The sequence below is a fragment of the Vigna unguiculata genome, chromosome 9, assembly GCF_037176805.1.
Source record: "Vigna unguiculata cultivar grain cowpea cultivar isolate G323 ecotype 2 chromosome 9, ASM3717680v1, whole genome shotgun sequence".
Lineage (NCBI taxonomy): Eukaryota > Viridiplantae > Streptophyta > Magnoliopsida > Fabales > Fabaceae > Vigna > Vigna unguiculata.
Window position 1 is genome coordinate 2,530,341 of NC_140800.1, and position 27,032 is coordinate 2,557,372.

General features: G+C 29.7%; 2 protein-coding genes across 3 annotated transcripts; both read left to right on the forward strand.

Moving 5' to 3' along the window:
- The first annotated feature begins 11,753 nt into the window (after positions 1–11,753).
- On the forward strand, positions 11,754–16,442 carry PAP28 (purple acid phosphatase 28). Its single transcript, XM_085667155.1, has 4 exons — positions 11,754–11,992; positions 12,074–12,221; positions 14,492–14,910; positions 15,842–16,442. The coding sequence occupies exons 1-4, from the start codon at positions 11,816–11,818 to the stop codon at positions 16,295–16,297; spliced, it is 1,200 nt and encodes a 399-aa protein (XP_085523281.1). The 5' UTR covers positions 11,754–11,815; the 3' UTR covers positions 16,298–16,442.
- Positions 16,443–17,714: 1,272 nt separating this feature from the next.
- On the forward strand, positions 17,715–20,517 carry LOC114163906 (4/1 protein short form protein). 2 transcript variants are annotated; one of them, XM_028048292.2, is made up of 8 exons: positions 17,715–17,972; positions 18,072–18,185; positions 18,261–18,316; positions 18,426–18,503; positions 18,630–18,703; positions 19,751–19,884; positions 20,008–20,103; positions 20,224–20,517. In XM_028048292.2, the coding sequence occupies exons 2-8, from the start codon at positions 18,104–18,106 to the stop codon at positions 20,370–20,372; spliced, it is 669 nt and encodes a 222-aa protein (XP_027904093.1). In that variant the 5' UTR covers positions 17,715–17,972; positions 18,072–18,103; the 3' UTR covers positions 20,373–20,517. The 2 variants fall into 2 exon arrangements, with proteins under 2 accessions (XP_027904093.1, XP_027904091.1); XM_028048290.2 differs by having other exon boundaries at positions 17,895–17,972; positions 18,080–18,185.
- Positions 20,518–27,032: the final 6,515 nt, after the last annotated feature.

Sequence of the window (27,032 nt, forward strand, 5' to 3'; positions counted from 1 at the left end):
CTTTCATCTATTCTGATATATTTCATTTTATTTTTAATATATGTAATTTTAATTTATAATTATAATATTATCACCTACTAGTATAATAACTCATATTTAAAAAATTTATATACTTATACCGATCTTATACAATATTTATATTTGTATAAATGAAGCACATCATAAAATTAAAAGTCGTTATGAGTCAAACATTCTAGAAAGTTCATGGTAATAAACATATGTTTCGGCATTTGGAGTCTGGTGTGGCCAATGAACACTACCATCGAAAAGCATGCGCTTATATTATCTGTTGTTGCTGAAATACTCTAAAACAAATAAAATGTTTTTAATTTTGAAGATAATTAGCGCAATATTAACAAAATTAAATGACAATAATAAATTCAAAGAATTTAGTAAATTCATAAATGATTTTAAAAAATGAGACAGATATATAGCAGTTCATTCATAATTTTAGATAGGTACTGTAACGAAAAAGACGGCATAATAATGACAATAATAATAATTGAAAACATTGATTTAATGAAATGTTGGTATAGGGGGATGTTTGGGTCTCAATTAAACGGCGTGAAGTCGTCGCCCTCCGTAACGCGTCTGCGGTCCCAATACGCCGTTTGAAAATACTGTGCGAATGTACAACAAAGACGGCCCAAAACAGGTTCAACCGTTTTACTTCTAAATTACATCAATCTCACTTCAGTCCAACATCAAATGGGTCCAAATAATTTTTTATTGGACCGATCTTACATCAACTTAGTTAATACACCATTTTGACTCATTTCAAAATAAAATTAAAGTACTTTTAAATTATAAAATATCTATTTTAAATGAATTAAATATGTTTTTATCCCTCAAATTTCAGTAAAATTTAGAATTAGTCTCTCATCAAAAATTTTGACCAATTTAACCATTCATTTTTAAAAATGCATAGATTTAATTTTTTTAGTCAAATTTTGTTAAATTTATTTGAAGTTTCAAACGCATTTTGTTATAATATTTGAGTTAGCATTTAAGCGAAAATGGATCAAACGACGTAAATAATTAAAATACTATCATGCAATGCGCTTGAAACGTTCTGTAAATCTAACAAAATCTGATTAAAAGGACTAAATTCATACATTCCTAAAAATGAATGACTAAATTGGTCAAAAGTTCCAAAGTGGGACCAATTCCAAATTTTAGTGAAACTTGAGAGACCAAAAACATGAGAGACAAAAAACATATTTAACCCTTTTTAAATTAAGTTACTTAAATTAAATTAGTTTCAATTTTCAATTTTAATAATTCAACTTATTTTACAAATTATTCATATAAGATAGTTTAGTAATAAAGTTAAAAAAAAAAAATTGTGAGTTCAACTCGTCTAATAAAAAATACTGACTAAAAACATTTGTCCATACCAAAAAAAACTATAGACTTGGATATATTTTATCAATAGTTTATTAAGAATATGTTTAGAATTAGTGCACGTATTTTATTGTCTGTTCTATCTTTTAATAAATAATAACGTGTTTATAAATGTAATTATATGCCATCTGTAACACTATGTTATGGTTAAAAATATTTATTATGAACATTTATTGGATGGCCAATGTTATCGTATACAAATTATCGTTTTATGCTTTCATTAAGTAGAAAACATAAATCTTATTTAAAAAATACATTGAATTAAAATCTGTGTAAATATTAAAATTTTAACTTAATAAAATAAAAATAGAATAGCTTGATTGAAACGTAAATACACATGTGCGATAGTTTGTGTTTTTTGTGTATCATGGTTTTGTTTAAACGCGTTTCTCCATTACGGCTTTTGGGAGAAAAAAAATAGGAAGAAAACCTAAGATTAGCTTTTCCATAAACTAAATTGGCTAATGTGGAGGCTATTTTGAAAAGCTCTCTTATGTAACTTTTTAAGCTCTAATTTTCAAGTTGTGTATAATTTAATTTCAACTTATGGAAAGTTTCACTTCCTAAGAATTTTTAGGAAGAAATTTGTCAAAACATGTATAAAATAAGATTAATATTATACAACACTCTCTTCCATTGTGAAAGTTGTTTAACTTCATTCAATCGTACTTGGATTAAGCGATTTTTTAAACTCAAAGGACATTAAAAATCTTATATAACATGTAAATGATATAATGTGACAAATTGCTTTCTCATCCGTTGATTCTATGGAATGGAAAAAAATATAGATAATCAAGTCTCTAAGTTTGGTTAAGAATAGAAACCTTTGACTTTTTTGTTTAGTATTGATGGGATAAATTCATTTGATCATCTAAGTACCAACGACAATTGTTGGTCTGTTCTATTATTTATTTACAACTTATCTCCAAGACTGTGTATGAATAAAAAGTATATGATGTTGTCTATGATGATATTTGGTTCATAGTAGTTTAAAAATTAGATATATGTTTATCTAGGTCTACTAATTGAAGATTTGAAGTTGTTGTGGATTGATGAAGTTCAAATATTTGATGTGTTTTCTAATGAAACTTTTGTGATGCACAGTCTAACATCCCCAATTTTTCATCTTCTTAAGATTTATAGCTAACAAAAATATATTTATTCAATTTTATAATTAAAAATAAACATTGTCACTAATTTAATTAAATTTTAATAATTTTTTTTTTTGTTTTACATTCATAAACTCTAATAAACACAAAACATAAGACTAAAAAGCTCTTTAAACCCGCTCTTGACTACTCTCCCTAATTTTGTGCATCTTCCTCAACACCTTGTTATTTTGTACCATCTATGACTTCCTACTTATGACCAACAATTTGTTAGGGTATATTGTCAAAAGTTATAAAACATACAATATACGTAAAGAAAATAATGTATCTCATCAATCGAAAGGAAGACAATATATCTTCATCATAAGAAATTATTATTATTTTTTAACTGTAACCTTACATCTAAAATAATTATAATCAAGTGATTAGATTTGTGAAATGTATGGTTGATTTCAACTTATTCAAAATATAAATTTTTAACGTTCAAACATAAATTTAAAATATTTATTTTGAAGGATGAAAGTATATTTAATAGAAATCACATAATATGGGAGACAAATTTTTTATTGTGGAAGTACATAAATAATTAAAGCACATAATATGAAATGATTTTTCTTTTATTATTGTAGAATTACATAAATAATTAAAGCACACAACAAAATGGTAGATCCTTTGTCATGAATGTATTAAATTTTATAAGTTGAACGTAGTTCACAAATATCTTTACAAATGAAGATGTTACATATTTGCAAGAAAATAGTAAAAGAGACAGAGAAAATACTTAAATTAAATGACAAAGAAAAATTAAAAGAAAAGGATTAAAGTATTTGAATGTAAATGATAAATGCAATGGTTGAAAACATTATATGAATATGTCTATTCCCGAGCCTCTCCTTAACTTAAGATTTATGTCAGTATTTATAAGTTCTAACATTTATTCCAAAATACAAATTTAATATTTATAAAACATAAATTCTAACTACTCGTAATGTTCTAATAACTACCCAATAATGTCGATTGATAGTCCTAGTACTTGGTTTTTATTATTGATAGTCCTGATATATGATCATAGAAACTTTATTTATTATTATTATTTTTTAATATTGAGACATTCTTTCAATTATAAAGTAATGGAACATCTTACGAAGTAGGTGGAAAATAAATAAATTCACAGTTACTATTTGATTTAAACTAGTTTTAACAAAGATAAAAAAAAAAATCTAAAATTATCAAATATTCACATATTCTTCTTGTTCTTTTTCCGAACATCTAATCAGTTTTAAATTATTAGAGTACTATTAATTTATTTGATTTTTTTTTTTTTCAAAATGTAACCATTACAATTTTTTTTATTATTTGTTATGAAGAAAAGAAAAAAATATGTGTTTCTCATATTGAATTTTTGATAAACTTTATTTTATTTTTTAAAATTGTTCAATAAATATCTGACGAGGTATAAATAGATCCATCAGCAAATAGAAATAAAATTAAGACACTAATCGATACTCATAAAAATATGAATAACACATGACACGTTTATTGGGCCCTGTGGCTGTGATTTTGATCCAAATCGTACAAGTTAGGTTAACATGAGTAAGGGGGAAGATGGAGATGGCGGGCCTTCAAATTTATTTTCTCAGTTTTCATTTTTCTTTTTTGAAAAATGTTTCACAATGTCAATTTCTTATTTCAAGGACTCTGCTGACAATTTATTGAATTTGAATGAGATGTCAATTCTATGACTTGGTTAGATGAAGGGTTTTTACTTGTTGGAATTTTTGAATTCTTATGTTTTTCTTTTTTAATTTATTTTGTTTTGCTCAATCGATTTACTTTTTTTTTTAATTTTAAATTATCAGTTTGGATGGGATTACTTAATTAATTACTACTATATGAAAATTTTTCTTCTTGGAGTTTTTATATTGTTATGATGACTTTCATAACTTTGATAAGTAAGTTTTTTTATTTTTCTTTTTTACTTGAGTTTTTTTGGATTTTTTACACTTATAACTTATGATTGAAATGTTAGATGATTCTTCAATAATAAAAAGTTTTAGACGAGAAATCTTTGAAAGATTTTTTTGATGTAATTCTTAAAAGGGTAATAGAATCTTGATAAACTTAAGAGACGTTGAAGAATTCACTAACCATGGAAGAACAAATGCAATTGATGAAAGAATGCAAAGCCTACAAATGATATATAATATTTAACCAAAACTCAAGGAAAAAAGGAGTAACAAGTTTAAGAGCAAATAGAAAATGGATCGTGGATGAAAGTGTAAGGAACATGGTACTTTTAAGATGATTCTCACGGGTTAAATGTTGTGAAGATTCACCACTTGAAAAAAAAAAAACAAATTCAAGACAAAAATAAAAGCATGAGAATTGATCTCTAAGACTCTAAAATATCTCTCATAAAATTAAATATTGTATATTCTTCAAAAGTTATATAATCAACTTGATTTTTCTTTTATAAACTTATGTCAAGACCAAGGAGTGAAAAAGTCAACTTTCATGTGTATCGAACATAGAGAATCCTATGTGTACACACAAGACTAATTAAACTAATAGTTACTTTAACTAGTCTATGTTTATTTCTAAATTAACTCCTAGTCTTCGTAAGCAAATGGATGGATCCTTAAAATTAGAAAAAGATGTGTGAAGTTAGTTATAAATGCTTATGTGATGCCAATTAATAAAGAAAGAAGCATATGGAGTTGGTTAGAAGTTCTTGAAAACAAGAAGACATGTGAAGTAGTTCCAACAATCACATGCACTTGAAAATGACATGTGAAAGTCGAAAACTCTTCATGTGTCTGCTTACTCCTTGTCTAAATCTCATCCCATCCACTCTCATATATCTCTTGGGTTGTAGAATGTTCCTAAAGGAATCAAGAGTATTCTATAATCTAAGAGATTTACAATTTTAAGTGATTATTAACTTTTATTTTTTTAAGCCTTCCTCTTAGAATCTTTCTTAAACACTTTCTTAATTTTATTCCTTTTTACTTCCTCTGGTTACATCAATTGTATTTATTCTTCTATATTCTTTTCCATCTTTAATAAGTTCTTCCTTATCATTATTTACATAACCTATTTTTGACTTTTGAGTTTTCAAAACAAAGGACTTCCTATCGTTTATATAAATTTTTTTTTTTTTACAAAAGTCTTCATTAAGAAAAAAACTTGTTTTGTTATACATCTAAATCAAGCAAGACTATGCTCCTCAAATGATTTACTTTTTAGCATTATCTTTACTATTTAACTTAGTTTTTTCATGCAATTAAATGATATTATGATTTTGAATGATGTTATATTGATATAATACTGAAATGTCTATGATATGACTAATGTGTGAAATGGAGTTCAATTGAAGTTACAAATACACAAGTAATTGTTTGAATGTATGTATTAAGTGTAAAAACGTACAATAATATGAATTTCCTTATTTCATTAATGATTTAAATGATGTAATTTGAGATATTAGATAAGAAAAATATGATGGGGAGATCTTGCATGTTCAAAACATTTATAAATATATAAATATCAATTGGATTGAATTTACTTTGACATGTGAAGCCAAGATTTTTAGTATTGAAGTGCTTAAAATGTGTCAAATATTAGTCTTGGATAAAAAAATACTTAATATGAGTATTTTTGAAGATATCAATGGACATTCTTTGTTGAATATCTTTTCGATATAGATCTATGTATTAATTAATTAATTTTATAAATAATAAGTGATTAAAGAATTGTATAGATTATCGTTTTAGTTCGATGATTCAATTAACATATATTATCAGTTTTTTTTTATAGTTTAGTTTCTTATCTACATGAAATTTTTTTCTAATTATATATATATATATATATATATATATATATATATTCTTTAAAAAAAAAAGTTAGAATTATAAATCTTTTATCTCAAAATTTTGTACATAATAGTTTATGTATTAGGTTTTTATTAATCAGTTCATCTTCACCAAAGTTTAAATCTCGTGAGATATAGTTGTCTCTTTTTTTTCTCTAAACTGTATACTTTTTTGTTGTTAGTGGGCCATTAAGTGTACTATTATAAGTTCTTAGAAGTTGTTTGAAAGATATAAAAATCTATTTGTAATTATTATTTATGTTAGAATTGTTGATATATGTATTATTTCAAATCAATCAGTTGAATAATTATTTTCCTTTACATCAATTCTTATATGCTTCTGATATTTTGATTACTAGGATTGCTTGAAATACATTAAAACAAAACCATCGTCAAAGTTGTTATTAGAATTTTCGTCGTAGTAATTTATATTAACAAGAGACTCAAAAATATTAAAATTAAAAATCAGTTCGAGAATCTTAAAAGACTATTATTAATATAAAATTGTAAAAAAACTATATTATGTAATTGATGACAGTGACATGGTATGTTTAGAAGAAACATGTGGGCACAATGTTCAATCAAAATTTAATGTAAATGTTTGACAATGTAAATAAATAGGAGCATTTAGTAGTGAGTTTGAAAATAGAGTGGGCACGTGTAAACGAATAACAATGCCCCTTGTCATTGTAATAGACAGATGAGCGTTGAAAGTAAAGTCACGTTTGATTAAATTCAATAAAATAAACTTTTATTTATTTTTTTTCCGTCCAAGAAAATCACTTTCAAAACGTGAGTTTGAAACCCCTCCTCCAATTACAACGTAGAAATATCTTCTTCAATCATTTACATCTCATAGAAAAATGTTGGACATATCAATGACTTCCTTCTTCATCTCATTCTTCTTAATGTCACTTTTGTAGGGTTTATCATAACATTTCGCACTAATTTGGAGTTCCTAGTTACTTCTTCTAGAGGGAACCAAGATTCTCTTGTGAGACGATTTATTTCAAAAATAATATATATATATATATATATATATATATATATTTTCACTTAATTATGAAGTCCATGTGTAAATCGAAAAATTTTAAAAATGCAGAATTAATATATTTACTTCTTAATTTATAAATTTCACATATGCAATGCTCATTCTAATCAGCATCTGAGTAGTTTGAGGAAGTCACCATAATTAATAAAATTGTTTTGGACAAGAATGCATTACTGAATTAATAATAGAATTAATTCTGTTGTTGTTCTCCAAGTTTTAGTAAAATTTAGAATTAGTTTATCTTTAAAATTTTTGACCAATTTAATCATTTATCTTTAAAAATGCGTGAATTTAGTCCTTTTAACCATATTTTGTTAAGTTTATGTGACGTTTCAAGCACATTTTATGATAATATTTGAATTATTTATCCTGTTTGACACATCTTTACTTTAATGTTAACTCAAATATTATCATATAATGCGTTTAAAATATCAAACAAACTTAACAAAATTTGATAAGAAAGACTAAATCCACATATTTATAAAGATGAAGGACTAAATTAGTATAAAGTTTTGAAGGAAAACTAATTTCAAAATCCACTCAAACTTGAGGGACAAAAACATATTTAACTTTAATAATAATAATAGTTTTTTAAACATATTGATTAAGAAAAAAATAGTTTTTTAATATAAATCATACGAGAGCGTTTGGAAAACATATAAATAAACGTATTTTTTCTCTCAATAATTTTTTTCTCTCTTTTAATGACTTCATCACTGAACTCAGGACGCTATGAATATTATTTACTGTCATATAACATTAGTTAAAAGCTCATTAAAGGATGTATTTTATATGTATTTATTGGTATAAACATTTATACTTAAGTCCTTTTCCAAATATTTAAATAAATGGTAGCTTTAGTTTGAAAAATACTAATCTACAATGCTTTTTAAAATGAATATCAAACTATTTCCATTTCTTTTTAATGTTATTGATAGAAAACGTGAGATCTAGAAACTGGTTTAAAAAGTTAGAAACTGTGAATAACTTTTTTATAAACTGAAATTTATTTTATAAAAACCACAAAATCTCTAAACTTTCTTTTTACACTATTCCTTTATCTAATTTTTAACTTCAATCTTCATTCTTTTAAAGATGTAGAACCATAGGATTGTTGCTCATTCATCCTATTGACAAATTAAGTTTATTTTGTATCCATTTTGAGATTGTTTTGCTCTTAAAGTTTGCATTTGTATCGTAATAAAATGCATGTGACTCAAATGTACTCAAAGTGAATATTTGTTGATTTGTGATTGTGGTGTTATGTTTAGATTTCTAATCAATATTTTGTTTATCTAATTAGGTAATCTTGTGAGAAATAAAACTCTAAGGAGCAACTTATTGAAATGACAGTTTAACTAAGGTATGAAGATTTCTACTTCTTGTTGATTGTTAAATTGGTGTAGACTCATCCATTGATTTGGTTGAATTGGAGAAACTATATGAATAGGTTAAAAGTGGTACTCTTAGCTCTAATGAATCATTTTAAGCAAATTAGATTTGTTTTGACTTTTATAAAGAAGAAAAACACTCTATTAGGACTAGAGACATTTATGTTTTGCAAAATTTTGCATATAGTTTGTGCAAATTTTTTAGACGAGTCAACTCTCTTGCTAAGTAAGTGCTAAGATCGAGTCTGCTGATAATGTTAATTTTTACCATTATCTAAGTTATATTTCATTAGTAAAATCATCTCTTCCAAAGCTTTTAACCTACTTAATCCTCAATTTTACCTTACTTTTGTAAATAAATACATTTTGGGTTACATTTATCTAAATATACCACTAATCCCCATTTTTTGTGTCCTTTTTGTAGATGGGAAGCTTTGTCCAAAAATCCAGATTAATGAGTGACCCGAAATAGCAAGGAGAAGAAGAAAAATGTCAACAAGAAGCGCCTGGCGACACGAAGCAAGCGCCAGGCGGAACAGACCGCCAGTCAAGCGCCAATCAAGCGCCAGCCAGGCGCCCCTGTTACGAACCGCCTAGCGATAACTGGACACCGCCAGGCAGTAGCTGCCAGTTTTGCCCCCTATTTGCTCGATACCGCCTGGCGGTGATACCCTTCCGCCAGGCGCCAGTGTTCGCTGATGTGGCAAGTTGGCTCCTTTTCTTCTGTTTTCGCGAGGGGAAATGGATCTTGGACAATTTGGAGCTCGAGCAACGCGATTTGGAGAGCTTGGAGGAGTGCTAGGGCTTGTGGGAACAACTCCATCTTCCTCTTTGTATCTCTTTCTCTTCCATTTTCCATTTTGTAAGCTTGAGCTCTCCATGACAATGGAGAGCTAAACCCATTTTTGTTGGGGTTAGATGTAGCCACTGAACTCTTATGTATTTTCGAATGGTTTGAATATATATATGTTTCTTCCATTGATTTCTAGTATCTTTGTTTATGCATTTAAAGCTTGCTTTGTTTTACCCATTCATTGTATGATACTTGGGTCATTAGGTATTGGAAAATATCTCTTGAAACCTTGAATTGGAACAAGATACCTAATGGAACTTGTATCTAGGAATGGAACTTGACCCATTAGTTGTCTTAAACCCTAATTTGTAAAGCGGGTTTGTTTATTTAGGGATTCAAGGAATTGACTCTAAATAAGGAAACCTAGGCTCATTCAACTAAGGGATTAGAGTTTGAGTAAACTTGTGGGTTGACATTAGTAATTAATGGAAAAGAGTTTTATTGCTTAATATACATGAGAGTGAAGTAGGTGAAGTCTAACTCCAACAATATCAATCCATTGCATTTCTAGCCTTTACCATTTTCTAAAGTCTTCAAATATCCAAGTTCAATTTTAATTATTTATGAAATATTTACTTTCTTGCATATAAAAACCCAAATCATGAATATATTCATTAGTTTAAATTAATCACTAATTACACAATTATTTAGTATACACGAGTCTCTTGAGAAACGATATCCCGGTCTTACCAGTTACTACTTGCATGACTTGGTACACTTGCCAAAGTCTTAACATCTGTAGAGAGGTAGGGAAACCTTCTCGCTTGATGAGTTTGGTTTCACTAGACAATTTTGGTCTCAATGAATATTGTGTCAAATACGAGTTTGACAAAAAGACAAAAGAGACTTGTGTATTAGAGGAAGTTATCTTGACTAAATTAAAAAAGTTATAATTATAAAATATTTTATAATACTATACACATTTATAAGTTATTAAATAAAATATCTTTATTTAAACAAAAATGTAAAATGACTTTTTAAAAGAAATAACATAAAAATATTTTAAATTTTTTTTATTATAGATAAACTCTAAAATATATAATTTGGGAATTAGTATATAACCATTTTTTATTATTCATTCTAAAAATCTCTTTTTTATTTTTCATTACAAAAATTGCATTTCAAAAAAATAAATAAAAAAATAAAACCCATTTCTGAACTTTCTCGAGGTGGGAAAAATGGGCCATGTTCTTTTCTAAACACAACTTTGACAAATTTAGTTGAACAAATAATTAAAATGTCAAATATTAATAAATGCATATTATTATATATCTTCTCACATCATCTTCACAAAATCCCATTACCTCCTCCACTTGGTCCACTCGCTAAATAAATCCATCCCAAAACTCTCATTACTTTCCTCCATTATTTTTATTTTACTTTTGTAAAGAAAATGTTGTGAAAGTGGTGTAATTTTTAAAAATTTTAAAATATCCACATAGTAAAAATTATATTTAGATTGATAAATTTATTATGAAAAAAAAAATAATACTTCAATACATAATTTTAATTTTTTAAGTAAGCTGAATTAGTATTTTTTATTACAGAAGTGAAATTACGTTCATGTAAAATTATGTTATCAAACACAACTTTAGTTAAAAAAAGAAAAATGAAGTCATACCAGCAAATACCACACTACCTAGTTAAAAGGATAAAAATTAAGTCATACATTTGGATTATGTTTTATTGAGGAGTCATATATTTAAGCACAACTTATTCTTTTACGATTAATTTTTTTAAATTTATCCATTTTAGTAAATTAGAAAAACAATTACACCATTTTCATAAGACATCCTATGAAATAATAGGCAAAAAAGGGTTTCCCCAAACGTAAGGTATTTTAACATAATTTTGAATAGTTAAAAATCAATTTCTTATGCTATATTTTAAAGTATTATTTTTTAAATATATATTTTTGTTTAAGAGACATGGAATTAGAATATTTATAATAAATTATAGATTGTGAGAAGAAGATAATATGGAGTCAGAGAAAACAGGTGGCTCATGTATTGGGCCACAAACCCGACCCATGCAAAGCCCAAGAAGAGAGGCCCATGATGGAGTTGACTTGCGAACGAAGGTGGTTGTTGCAGGCATCAACAAGCATCTGTGAGGGTGAGAGAGAAGGGAAAGGTAATGGATTCAGAAAACTGGAGACACTCTTTTCTCTACCTCGCCTTCGTCCTCGCAATCCTTCACCTCACGCAAAACTTCCTATCACACTTCTTCATTGGCAACGAAACGGTGCGCATCAAGAAGAACCCCAACCTTCCCCTCCGGTTCTCTTCTGACGGTACCTTCAAGATCCTCCAGGTTTCTCTATCTCTTTCTCTTTGTGCGTAGAAAATAGTGTAAAACCGCTCTGTTTAACTGTTCATCGTGTTCTCGTTGAAGGTGGCTGATATGCACTATGGCAGTGGAAGCCTAACCCGTTGCAGGGACGTGCTACCTTCTGAGTTCGAGTTTTGTTCAGATCTTAACACCACTCGGTTTCTGAAGCGAATCATTCAGGCAGAGAATCCGGATTTTATTGCCTTTACTGGTACTTCCTGTTTTCTTTCTTTTTATATCCGTGGGTAAAAGGGGATTTTGAGAGCTTGGCAAAAAGTGGAAAAGTGTTATTATGGTGAGATTGCACGTGATCAATTTTGGTGGTTTGTAACGGTAATTTGGTGAGTGTTATATACAAAATATCGGTATCCATGTTTGGATTTTGGGAGTTTTAGAAAACTAGAAAGGAAATTCTGAGTGAACAGAGCAGATATACTATTGCATTTGACACACAATCCACGTGAATTTGGTAATATTTTTATGGTATAGTAATCCTTAACATGAAATGGTTATAATGTTAATGACTCTTTAAATACTTGGTGGTAGTATAAGAATAATAATGTTCTTTAATACATACTAACTCACAATCCTTTATTTTTTTACATTATCTTACTGTTCTTTATTTTCTAATTATCATTTCTAAGACCTCCCTTAATTAGAAAATCCACAACAGCCTTTCTCGACCCCAAGTGTTACTATCAATCTTCTAGAATCTTCAAACTCGAAGGTGATTGTAAGGGAAATATATGTAACTTTATTTTGTGTCTTCACATGAACCAGTTCCACATTTTTTTTATAGTTTTTTTCTTACACTTGAAGGCCCACTTGGCTCTAACTGTTTCATACTTACATCGAGTTTCCAGTGCTTGTCCTCCACTCATTGCCTTCCTGTTGTCAGAATCACTCCGCAACACCCTTTCTCTGTCTTGCTATAGCCTCTTTTGTCTACGTTTCTGATCTCATTTCACTGTTCCAATGTACTTTGGCGGTGGGACACGCTCTTAGAGAAAATTCTTCCTAACAGACTAACCATGATATGGTCTCACACATGGCAAAGACTAGGGCTGCAGTAGAAGAAGTTAAAAAGATTTCTAGTGACAGACTCATTAGAGAAACTCAACAAGAAACCTGATAGATATTGTATGGTCTTTATTTTGAGAAGGAGCCTACATTCAAATTCTGATTATGTTCATGATCAGATTCTACCTAGTGATCAAGTCACTTCTATGGATGGTTTAATTACTAGACTCATCCGTGCACCTAACTTGATGAAAGATGACAATCAAACTAGAGTTATTGAAACTTCTGCAATGTATCTAAATTTGAAAAATCAGAATCTAATTATTTTTTTTATAAAGAGTACCAAGAATTTTTGAGGTACAAGTTTGAGAAATCAATTAGTCAAGGTTAGTCCCCTTCGATGCTAAGTGTGTCAACTGCATGTATTTATCAATTGGTGGAAGGTCATGGATTCTTGATTTAGATGCCTCAAACCATATCTATATTAACATTTCTTCATTTTCCTCCATTTTTTACCCTAATATTTTTAATAAACAATATATATGATCACTTCTGCGTCTTTTTAATGATCTTGTTATCTTTGACTTTTCTCTCCTCCATTTTCTTTCAAAGAAACTTTGGCAATGAGGACTTTCTCCAAACGCTAGTCATGCTATTTTTGAATCTTTCTTTCATACGTCTGAAGTGAACCCATCAACTAGTTTGTGGTCATCAATTCTAAATTTTTTGACTCTTCAATTGCACAAACAACAAAAAAAATATTTTCCTGGTAAAGAAGAAACGATCGTCTCTATAACACAATCATCTTCCATATCACAACGCTTCATTTAGTTCACAACCATCATCTCTCTATTGCCAAAATTTGAAATTGGCTCAGATTCTTTTATACACACAAGGATTCAAACACTCCATATGCACATCTTTTCCTTGCCAACATCCTGAAGAGGGCTCTTCAAATTCTCCTTAGCTTGTTTGCAAATGGACGCATTGCACACCATCTCAAACAAGACTTCGTCTAAGCCTTGATAAATGAAGGTAAAGGGTTCTTGATCCTTCATCTTCATCTTGGACAATGTACCTTCTTATTTGGTGTCAAATTATTCAAATTTTCGTGTTGGGTAACCTTTCTCCACAACCTCCCAAGCATTTTACGAACCTAGCAAGCCCTTTATATGACGAAACTAATTATCAAAATTCCTATTGGTAAGGGATGGAATCGAAACAAGTTCAAGACATTGCTTCAATGATATCAAATCCCGGTGACATGTTTTCGAATTGTGAAACAAATTTTGATTATGATTTCAAATAAAATATAGGATGTCTCCATGAAACTTTTGTTGTCAGTTGCCATATGGTACTGAACAGTATTTCTTTGGTCTTTTAATTATGCAGTATTTCCCATGAGTTTTTTCCTTTCATGTTCTACTGCCTAATTAACATGGATTCAGTTCTTGCAATTAGGAGATAATATTTTCGGATCAAGTGCACCTGATGCTGCAGAATCTCTGTTTAGAGCCTTTGGTCCTGCTATTGAATCAGGACTTCCTTGGGCAGCAGTTTTGGGAAACCACGACCAAGAATCAACGATGAATCGTGAAGAGTTAATGTCCTTAATTTCCCTTATGGATTATTCAGTTTCAAAAATCAACCCATCAGATGATGATCCAACTAAAGGTGGCTTGAAGACTAAAATTGACGGATTTGGGAATTATGACCTAAGAGTGTATGGTGCCCCAGGGTCCATGTTGGCAAACAGCACTGTTTTGAATCTTTTCTTTCTTGACAGTGGAGACAGGGCTGTTTATCAGGGAATTCGAACTTATGGATGGATCAAGGAGTCTCAACTTCACTGGCTTCGTCGTGTTTCTCAAGAATTCCAGGTAACAACAAAATCTGAATATTGTCGGTTGGTAATCAAACTAATTTTGGCTATTATTTTGAAGAGACTCAATATTACCTGTCTATACTTCAATTTTGACATGCTGCATGCTCATGATTGTCTTCGTTGACTTATATTTCTCAGTTATTTTCTGCATAAAAATACAATCTTCATAATGTTTTCCTTTTCTTTCTTTGGTAGTGATTTCATAAGTTTTCAGTTTTTCTACAACTATATATGGGAAGTGTGAGAATTTTGTGGATACTACATACACGAGCTTTGTTAAATAATATTTATTTAATTGTAGAGTAGAAAAGTGGCTCGAGGGGAATAGAGCAAAGTGAATTGTGGGTAAAGTATATTGATGCATTTATTAGTTTTGCATAAATCACTAGGTGGAAAAAACTGTCTGTCGTCCTTAGGAAAGTTGCAGAATAGCACAGGCATGTCAGATAAGGAATCAATTTCTGCCTTGAACACACAAGGGTCATAATTGCACAAAATCTTACTAAAGTAACTACATTTGTTTCTATAGTTTCACTCTTCTAGGAATGAAATGAACAACAACAGAGTTTTCGATAGCTAGCCATGTTTAACTTGAAATTGTAATAAATATCCGAGAAGAAATGAAAATATTGGGTCGGGGCTGGCAGCAATGATCACAATAAGATGAATATTTTTCTCTTTAAACATTCAAATTGTTTAAATTACTGACAGTAATGAAAGTAATACATGTAATCAACCTCTTCAAATTAATGAACATTTAAGCTTGGGTTGAATGTAATGAGAAAAATTTTAGTTCTCTTGGCATTTTTCATGCAATAATGCAATCGCGCACTTCTGTTATTCTTAGGATACGGCCTTTCTATTCCCTTGAGGGAGGTTTCCCAGATGTAGACCCCATTAACATCTTGCTGGTCACACACTAACAGGGACAAAATCAAGATTCTCTTCATTCTACTGATGGTATTTCCACAATTAATCCCCCCGCACTTGCATTTTTCCACATCCCTATCCCAGAAATTCCCGAACTGTTCTACAAAGAGATTGTAGGCCAATTTCAAGAGGCTGTGGCGTGTTCAAGAGTGAATTCGGGGGTCTTGCAGACCTTTGTCTCCATGGGAGATGTGAAGGCTGTGTTCATAGGCCATGACCACACCAATGACTTTTGTGGAAACTTGGATGGCATATGGTTTTGTTATGGTGGTGGGTTTGGATACCATGGCTATGGGAAAGCAGGGTGGCCCAGAAGAGCGAGGATCATACAGGCTGAACTTGAGAAGGGAAAGAATTCCTGGATGGGCGTGCAGAGAATCTTGACTTGGAAACGCCTTGATGATGAGAAGCTGAGCAAGATTGATGAACAAATTCTATGGCAGGTTAGATGACCATGCTACTATCACTTCGTTGTTCCACGCACACGATGCATATTGTGTCATTTTGTTGTTCATGGTATTATTAGCCGTATTATTAGCCTTAAGCTGTCTTTATTTCACTTTTGTTCATTTATAATAAAAGTTAATTTTAATGTTACCTATGCATTTAATATTATGATTAATTTTCAATAATTTTGTATATTGAAAGTGTTTAACTAGTATACGTTAACTTATTTATTCTTTTATTCCATCCCTTTATTCATTGGATTCTAATCTCATTTCACTTTAAAATCCTCATCGTCATCTCGAAATGCGTGTCCTTGAAAAAACTGTAACTTTTATTATTGGAAGAGAATCCTTTTATTGTAAGAGCAAGTCTCGGATACTTATTTACTATACAAATTTAAGTAATATGTAGATTTATGATGTGTACCTATTCATATGTACTTGGACTTATTATAATTAATTATTATAGACAAACCAGTTAGTAATTACTTATAACCTAATAATTTAACTATTATGTAGAATAAATCTACATTAAGGAGACACACTTTAATTCACTCAGTTTTTTTCCCACTATTTTCTTGTTCATCTATTAACTTGTGTATCTGTTATATACTTATCAATTTATGAAGTCGAGTCCCTAAGGCTCTGTTCACTTGAGTGGATGGGTTTGAGAGAGATGAAATGAATGAATTTGAATAGATGTAAGAGTAAATTGTGTGTTGTTCTTTTTAAGGGATTTAGAAGTGATTGTGAATGAATTTGAAAGTAAAATTTGTGAGAATTTGTGAATGATTTGATTGATGTAATAGATTAAAAAAATGTTTTAATTGATAAAAAATGAAATATTACCATTTTGTCCTTAACTATAAAAATAATTAAAAATAAAATATATTATTATTATTATTATTATTATAACATATGTGCATATTTATATATTTTTTTCAACATTCTTTATTTGAATATTAATGAATTAAGAATTATAAATTATATAATATATATGAAGTAATATGAAAAGCAAAAAGGTAACTGCAGTATAGAATAAATGAAGAAATATAAGTAAAAAAATAGGTTAAAAAGGTTATTATTGTAATTTCATGTAAAAAAACTTATCTTTCTTTGCATATCTCCTCGTTAGTGCGCGGAATGAATGAAATGCTATATCCTCCCTTTCCCTACTTTCACATCCACCTAAATTGTTGAAAACGAACACAACAAATTAAAAGTTTATTGATTTGTAATCTTATAACCAAATTTTGTTTATATTTTAAAACTATATATATATATATGTTAAAATGAAGCAATTTGATGAAATTTTACCACCCACATTTTCATATATAAAGATATAGAACAGAGTAAATTAATAAAACTTACTCAGAATTTATTCACTTAATGTGATAATAATTCATTAAGAGTTTATTTATAATTATGTTTTCTACAGCAGAATCTAAAATTCAAGTGGCGTCTTATGTAGCATTGGACTTTTTATTAAGCAGACATGATGAGGATGAGAATTGGGCCAAGGTCGGCTTTTAAGGTCTGGCCCAAAACCAATACACTCGTTCAAAGTTAGAAAATAGATAATTTGAATTTGTCGAGGGAACAACAAACAACAACAAAAATGGCGGCAACCAGTGATGAAGAAATGGAGTCACTTCTCTCCGCATTCGATCAGATCTACGAGGTTTTAGTAAAATCTGATATTATTATTGATTTTCAATCAGCAGCAACGATTAATCCTAAAACATTTGATTTTTTGTTCGTTTTTTAATTTTGCGTTAAGTTGTTCAGGATGCTAAGAGCGGCATTTTGGAGATGCAGTTGCTGCAATCCAACTACAACGCAGAGTTCAAGATGCGTGAATCACTCCAAGTCGCTTCCAATGCCCTCAAAGGAGGTTCTTAACTATAATACACATTAAAATTTTCATGTTTAGTAATTTTTGTGCTGAATTTGTTTTGTAGTGTTGCAGAAAATGACAGATTGGCAAAACTGTACTCGGAGTCCTTGAAGAATCTAGCGGATCAGGTACTTTGATTGCAGAATTTTTTGATGACCTAAATTGTGATTACAATTTATATTTGGAATCATTTTCTGAAAACGTTGATTTAAAGTAGAGTATGTTGTGACGCTACAGCTTGATTACCGTACAAATTGCCTGATTTTGAAAGAAGAATTGGAGAGAGCAAAAACTGAAGTTTCGCTCAAAGAAGACGTGAGTTGCTCCCAGTTTTTTGTTTTCTTCCTGCTGTGTGATTTGATTGTGAAAGAGAATGTTACAACGCGGTTGTATGATATGTTGTGGTTTTGAGAATTAGTTCGGATTTTGTGTTTGGAGCAGGGACATAGGAAGGATACGGAATTGCTTAGGCGAGACTTCGAACAACAAATTGCGTGTTTGGAAGCTCAAGTTAAGTGAGTATATATTGAAGATTCAGCGAAATTTGAGTGGTTAGCTAAATTAATTTTTCAGATATATTTATCCTTGAAGGATGAAAAACTACATATATGGTATCTATATTCAGGTGTTGAAACGTGATTTGATATACTAATGCAATAAATAAATCACAATCATTAAATAAAGTATATGAAGTTTCAATTTTAATTTGTTTTACATATCCATGTTTACTAGATATTAATATTTTAAGATACTTCACCAACACACGTAATGAACTATCAAAACATATAAACACTGACAGTCTTATTTATTTCCCTCGTCAAATATAGATGATACTTCATTGACATGTGTTGATAAAATATTCAAACTTTATCTGAAAACAAAAATTACAAGAACGACACAAGTACTTGATATAGAAATATATAAAAATTGTTTCTTCATAAACTAGAGGGTAAAATTGTTTTTCATGAATTATTTTAAAAAAGTAATGAAATTGACAGTTTTATTCTTATGTGTAAATAACAAAAAGTAATGTATCCCAATAATAATTTATATTTTCTTATTTGGACAATATCTGAAAAATACGATTTTAATTTAGTATATATTTATTATATTTAATAATATTTACGTATTTTATATATTTTTTGAGATCGTATCATTGTTTCATACAGGCTTATCATATCCATGCACAAATAAGTCAAACTTCGTGTACATCGAATTATCTAAATAAAATATGAATTAGTTGATCTGCATCCAATTATTCTAATTTGTTGACTGTCTAAACGAGTGAAAATTTTGACTCAAATTGAGAATTGCAATTGGGAGTTGTAAGACAATCGAACATGGTTAATTGTTGAACCCAAATTATTCACAGATTCACGACATCATTGATATGGGGATTAATTTAACCGAATAAATCCACATTTGGGGTCTTTCATTATAATTGTCACTGTTCAGGGACCATATGAACTTTCAAGCACTAATTTATTTATTTGAAAAAATGTGCCAATCACTGAACTGAAAGTTTTGTTCTGTTGATGTTCATTGGGGTGACCTTATATCAGGGAATCTCTACACGAGAAAGCAACATATGAAGCAACTATTAGCCAACTCCATGGAGATTTAGCTGCACATAAAAGTCATATGCAGGTTCTAGCAATGAGATTGGACCAACTGCATGTTGAAGTGGAATCAAAATGTGAGGCACTTTGTTTACCAATAAATGCATGAATTTTCTTTGCCTCAAAGTTGAGATACATCTATATGTAGGTCATGTGGACTGAAGATTTATTTGTTCTGTTCATCATTAATCATCTGACAGATAATTCTGAGGTTCAGGACTTGAAGGAATGTCTTGCGGTTGAGCAGGAAGAAAAAAATGAATTAAACAGAAAAATCCAAAATCTGGAAAAGGAATGTAAGGCTGATTTTATTCCCATGTCTCTATTCTGTTCAATAGCAGTTTATTGTTATATATTGAGCATATTTTGGTCTTATATTGCCTAAAAATAAGTGGGAAGCTTTTCTGAACCTGCAGTACTGATTTGTAAAGCAAAGCTGGTGGACCAGCAGCAGGAAATGACCGCAAATTGGCATGTGGAAACGCTTAAACAGAAAATCATGAAACTGAGAAAGGAAAACGAGGTCCTGAAAAGAAAGTTATCCCATTCAGAGAAGGGCAAGTAATGCAGGGAAACTGAAGCTTACCAGCAACTTTGAGTTCACAAGGACAAGGTATCTGATACTAATTGGGTACTGTACTTTCTAAGTGACAAAGGTTTACTCTATCAGGGTTTCACAATATATAGGAAAAACCACATAATTATTATTTGTTTTATGTGTTCAACTGAACCAGGTTAGTCTAGAAGTCAATACCATTTACCATCGTACTTGTCAAATTTCAACGTAGTTTAACCTAAAATTTGATTAATTTTAACATAATTACATTGTGAAAACTTAAAACTACTTTAAGACAGTTTCTAACTGATTAATTTAAATGTTCAGTAATCATTATTTAAAAAAAATGTTTAAAAAATTAAATTATATTTTAGAGAAACTTATAAAAATAAATAAATTGGAATTGCTTATTGAATTTGAAAAGAAAAATGATGGAAAAAGTTTATTGTGTTACAACCAATATGATTTACCACACTTTCAGTTTTTGAAAATTCTTGTCAACGAAGTGCTAAGTTTTAATATTTTGGAAGAGTACGGTGTAATTTGAAGTTTGAAGTTAAAATTGAATAAAAATCAATAAATTAAATAATATACAAAAAAGGACTAGCTTATTTTAAAACTTTAAGTTGAAAGTAGTGTTATCTTATAGTAAACAGTTAATCACTTGTTGGTAATAACAAAATGTTTTATCTTTTATTTTAATTAATTAATAATTATAAAATAGTATTCCTTATTTTTTAATACAGGAAAAATACTATCATTAAAAATAATAAAAGACAAGTATAATTATTAATAGAGCAAATATGAGAAGATAGATTTTTCATATTAATAATATCTTAATATTTTTTTTCTTTAATTCACGATAGAATGTTATAACATGTATGTACTTTTGATTATATCAATTTAACTGTCATTTATTTCCTCATGTACAGCAGATTTACGTGCAAGTTGTGTTTTTTTAATAAAAAACATTGATTTGACAGAAAATAAAAATATTTCAAAAGTGATTTTATGAGTGATATAATTCATAAAGTTGAAGTATATATATACCTTAATTTCTACGGTAACTTTTCAACATTACTGGGAGAAAGAATAGTCCATATATCACATCAAGAAATTAACCCTATGATCGATGTTTGACAATTGACACGATGGATGATGTGAGGTCTGTGAAGAAAACTCAGAAAAACATTTTCGGAATATGATGGTCGATGTTCAGTGTGTGTCACGACCCAAAGCAGCATATGCATAAAAGTGTCATCTTAATGGGTGTCAAAAGCTGAGGCCCAAAGCAGAAGTTTTATCACACCACCACCAAACTGAAGCCCAGAAAAGTTCATAACTTCTTCTCATCTCTACACTAACTGCTATTGCCAACATTTCTAATTAATTCGGTGGGGTGGACCTTTTGGTATTCAGATTAAATCATGCGTCCTGGTAGTAGTAAACTCCAAAGAAAAACAACCATGGAGAAGAAAAAGAAAAATACTTTTATGTTTTGTTTTAACATGTGTAAGCAAAATTACTTTGGTACATCGATACAACAAATGATCATGCTTGTTGCAATTGTATTGTTTTAAGTCGATTATATGAAGTTGCATTTTTTTTTTATGTTGGTGATTATAATCATTTTAACAAGTATGAAGTTATATTATTATTTTTTTCTTTCTTAATTGTTTTTTTTTATGATGTTGATTTTCATGAGTTCCAAATTGCAGGTTTATTTTGTGCTATATATAAAATACCAGAAGTATCGAAAACACACCCTTTCGTACGAGAGGGCAAACTCAAAAGAAGTAGACACAAATTTTTTATGACATGAAATCTTAACATAATTAATTAAATTTTTAACAAATTGTTACAATAAAAAAGAAAATCGCATGTTTATTTTTGTAACATGACTACACATATCTATCCTCTATTATTATTGAAGTGTGAAAAAGAGAATCTAAATCCATTCTAATAGACGACGACAACGATAACAGTTGTCACGATTACTGTTGTGTCGATTATTAACGCTGCAAAACGTACGTTTGAAGACAGACAGAGCAGATTTACGAGCAATCACTAAAACCATGATTGCTGTTCACCCTTCTTTTCAGCCTTAATTATTCACTGTTAATGTGTCTTAAAATTAATTAATGCACGTGCCCTTGTAATTAGTCACTTAAACATAAACATGCTGTTGTTGATGATGCATTAATCAACATTTGGCACTGTTCTCACAGTGAGAGTGTGAGAAAGAAAGAGAAATTAATAGAGAAGAAGAAGATGAATGAAATTCATTCCTTGATTCCAACCAAAAAAGAATAAAGAAAGTCGATATGAAAGGGTGTTAAAGCAAGCCATGCATGCCCACCAACTCAGCTGCAATGATGACACCAAGAGTGGAAGTGGAGTCTTTTAAAAGGGAAAAAGCTTCTATCATTAATTCAATACCATCTCCTTTCTTAAACTTTCCATGCAAATCTCAAACCAGATACCATTATTATTCATATTATATTTCCCCCTTCACCACCAACAACAACCCTAGTTGCTTGCTTTAAATCACACATTTTTCTTTTCTTCTTTTTCATTTTTACAGTAAATATAACACTTTATAAACTGTCAAAAATGAATTCTATTTGTGAAAACATGTGAGTTAAAAAAAATGAAGTTGTTGATGAATGAATTAATGGCAGTGTAAGTTGTGAATACGAGGATGTTAAGGGGAAGAAAAAGAAATGGTGAGGTTTAAAAGAAGAGATGACGAAAGGAGGAAAAAGTGTGAAAGTAGAATCTAGTCCTATCTCTTGAGAGAAGTGATGGGTTTGGCACTGCAAAGAGAATCCATGTTGGAGAGAACTTGAAAAGGCGAGCCACAAGGAGGGGTTGGTGTCGGGCACGCCTTCTTCAAACTTCAAAGGAAAACTTGTTTCTTTCTTTCTCTCTTTCTTCTTGCATCAGACATACCCTAATTCTTAGTGGCCGCTCACCATTGGCTTCATTCCCTTTGGCGTTTTCCCATGTTCCCTTAAGTCACACCTTATTCTCTTCTCTCTCTCTCCAAAATTTGTTTCAGTGTGCATGCAGTGATCTTTCGGGTATTAACACTCAATTCTATGACATCTACACCAAAACCAAACCTTCCCTTCCTAATAATCCTATAACCCCTTTTGCCCATTCTTTCATTTTATCTATGCATGCGCATCTATCAAGGATCACACACCTAAAAGATCCAGTTTTCTTACATATATATATATATATGAATGAATATATACTAAAGGGTATGTGTATTATTATTATTATTAAAGACATGAAAATGTGAAGATACGAAAGGCTTTTTCCTGATTTGATCCTCAAACCAATGATTTAATAGCATTTGTTATTACTGAATAAAGCGGGTTCAAAAAAAGGTGTAAAAGGGAAATGAAGCTTTTTGACCATAATAGTGGGTGCGTACACCAGCAACTTTATGTTCTTAATCTCACATCATATATTGTGGCTGCTAAGCTTTTTCCTCCCAGTTATTATATTGCGTACATAAAAGTGGTGTTTCTTCATCACCTCCATAACGACTCAAATCCATCCTTTTTTCTTTTCAAGGCTAAGACTACACTGCACTTTATGTGGACCACTTTTTTAAGCATTCTAATTTGTAGTAGTCACCACTTTCAGACTTCAAAATAACAGTAACTAAACTCCGAGGCACCATCAACTGTTCTTTTCAAACTCCAAGTTTTCCCCTTTAAGACACTTTCATTCCTCTGTCACACATTGCAAAAACCAATTCTTCTTATCAAAACTTGAGCTTCCCCGTTTTCGCACCATATAAAGAAAAGATGCATATTAGCATGAGGAAAAAGCAAAAGGGGTTTTATGAATTTGTGCCACCACTTCTTTTATTTCTGCTTCTTCAATTTTATCACTTCATTCAAACAATATCAGAGCATGCTTCAAACACAATTACAAACCACCATTTAGAACGAACAACATTTAATATATATAGTGGTATGGTTATTCTTTTCAAATAATAACTTAAAAGTTGAACTCTATATATTTAACGTAATTCAGTATTTGGTTCTTGATAGTGTCTGTTGAATACCTTCTGGGATCACTTTTCATTCTCATGATGAAAAATATTTGGGCAGTTCTTAACAATGACTTTTGTTCCACCAATTATGATGCCTATCATGTATCCATCAGCTGCACATGTCTAAAGGAGTTTCAAAAGTATGTATATATGAAAAATATGACTTAAGAATCTCTTAAATGGTTTTGAATCAATCATTGTTTAAATTTCGAAACAGCTATGAAAATGAAGGAAGAGGACTGGTTTTAATTCCAAATTCCCATTCCTCACTGAATTTAAGAATTTAAAAAAAATCAAATGTTAATGAATGAGTGTTACGTAAAGTAAAGGCTATGCATGATTTAGATGGTTGGGAAAACCCATATAAAAAGTGTAAGCAGGTATGGATGATTGAGTTAGAAATTAGAATGGAGAAAAGTGAGAGACAAATTGAAACTTACATCATCAAGTCTCAAATGTTGTCTATGTCACTCTAAACAGTCCCAGATGTAAGGGACAGGTTTCAGCGTTTGGTTCAGTGACTTGAAATAGTTTCAGACATTCATTTGTACCATTGCTTACATATATTCTTATTCTCTCTGTCCTCTTCCTATATTGAATTCAAGTGAATAATATATACGGAATCTTTCAGAGATTTCATTCTCATCCTCTATACACTTTTTTCTCTTCTATTATATTCTTCTCATGCCCCACTTTCCTTTCACAATTTTGGATTCAGATCAAACTCACTCACAATGCTTCTTCAATCATAGTGCCTTCTAAATAACTCTTTCAAACAAAGGGAGACCTAAATTAAGAATTGTGAAGGGACAAAGGAAAAGTTGATAAAGCAAAATTGATCGTTTCAATCATGTATCCACTAAGAAAGAAGTGGAAAAAAACTACTATAAAAATGAAGAGTTGACTTAAGAAATAATTCAATAAGTCTATTGGGTGTATCAAGGAATTTGATAGTTATGTGTTATTAGAGAGTTTGCAATTTTGTTCAAAAATTGTATGAATAAATTTGTAATTTTCATAAAAAAAAATTATGAGAAGGTTTGCAATTTTTGACAGAAAAATTGCATTTTGAATAATAATACTTAAATATATGTAGATGTAGTCTTTGAAGTGTCCAATTACATTAAATTTATATTGTGCTTTCATTTTTGTTCTTGTTTATGGGTATGCTTCAATTAGAAGAAACTATTTTTTTCATTGTGTGATTCCAAATACCAAAGTTTAAGTTCTAATCAAGGAAGAAAAAAGAGCAAGTTGACATGATGATCAAAATCAACGTGTGTTGGGCCTTTGAGGAGGGGTTAATGCTAATGATTATTTCTATTTGAAAAAATTACTTTGTTGGTGCATGTGTGATTGAGTCCGACTTGATCAAGGTGGATGATGATGGATTTCACCTTAAGTATATAGGTGATCAATTAAAATGATGCGAAAGTTGTTCATAACGAATCTGATGTGCAAGGTGGTGAAGACTAATGATAGAAAGAATTGCTATTACCAACGAGTCAATATAGATCACCGTTGACAAAAGCAGTTCAAACATATTTATGGACAATACTTCATATGTTTTCAAAACATGAAGAAGAATGGATCACATCGAAGAAAACTGTTATAAACATAAAGAGTTGATTTAAGAGGTATCACCACAATTCAATAAATCTCTTTATGTATGGGAGACTTAGATAGTTGTATCATTAGAGGATTTCAACTTTGTCCAGAAAAATTATAAAAAGATTTACAGCAATTTTTGTCAAAAGAATTGTAAGAGAAGGTTTGCAATCTTTTCAAAAGAATTATACTAGTAGATTTGTAACTTTTGCTAGAAAAAATCAATAAACGTATACGGTTTTTGTTAGAAAAATTACATGAATAATAATAATAATAATATTTTTGTTAAATATTCGTGAATATTCATCCCATTTTATAGTACCTTTCAAATTGTCCAATTGATTAATTTTTATCAAAATATTCATAATATTAGTTCTCAATTTTAGAATATATATATATATATATATATATTTATATTGAATTGTTCTTCGTATTCATTGCACATGACTAAAAAATGTCAACTAAATGATTCCAACTTAAATTTTTTCCCCATTTAAAAATCTTAAATCCTAAACCATATTAATTATGCAGATGATTTACTTAATACTAATTATTTTTACTTATAGGTAGTTTTTGATATTTTTTAATTCTTATATCATAATTAAAATAAAATACATAATGACAAAAAGAATTAACAACATAGTTAATTTAATTTCAATGGTAGGTAGCTTCTAAAAGGTTGTTGGTTAACGAACATAAGTAATATAATTTGGTTGTGTGAGACACGAAAATAATCCATAAAGTCCAATGAAGATATGGACAAAAAATGGTGGTGGTGTCTATAACCATAACCATGTTGATGTGAGTTCCAACTATCATTTGTTGAATAATCTATACGATAACACCTTATCAAAAAATGTGTTCCTCAAACACAAAGCTAAATAAATGGAATGATTTAAATTAAAATGAAAGGGATGACTTTGCCACCAAAGGTACTCAACTATAGAGATGGACATTTGTTAAGAATCAAAATATGAGTTTAAGTCCCA

Coding starts and splice junctions, on each gene's coding strand:
- PAP28 (XM_085667155.1), top strand. CDS start 11,816: ATGGATTCAGAAAACTGGAGACACTCTTTTCTCTACCTCGCCTTCGTC. Junction 11,993..12,073: donor GTACCTTCAAGATCCTCCAG/GTTTCTCTATCT, acceptor TTCTCGTTGAAG/GTGGCTGATATGCACTATGG. Junction 14,911..15,841: donor GTGTTTCTCAAGAATTCCAG/GTAACAACAAAA, acceptor ACACACTAACAG/GGACAAAATCAAGATTCTCT.
- LOC114163906 (XM_028048290.2), top strand. CDS start 17,910: ATGGCGGCAACCAGTGATGAAGAAATGGAGTCACTTCTCTCCGCATTC. Junction 17,973..18,079: donor CATTCGATCAGATCTACGAG/GTTTTAGTAAAA, acceptor TAAGTTGTTCAG/GATGCTAAGAGCGGCATTTT. Junction 18,186..18,260: donor TTCCAATGCCCTCAAAGGAG/GTTCTTAACTAT, acceptor GTAGTGTTGCAG/AAAATGACAGATTGGCAAAA.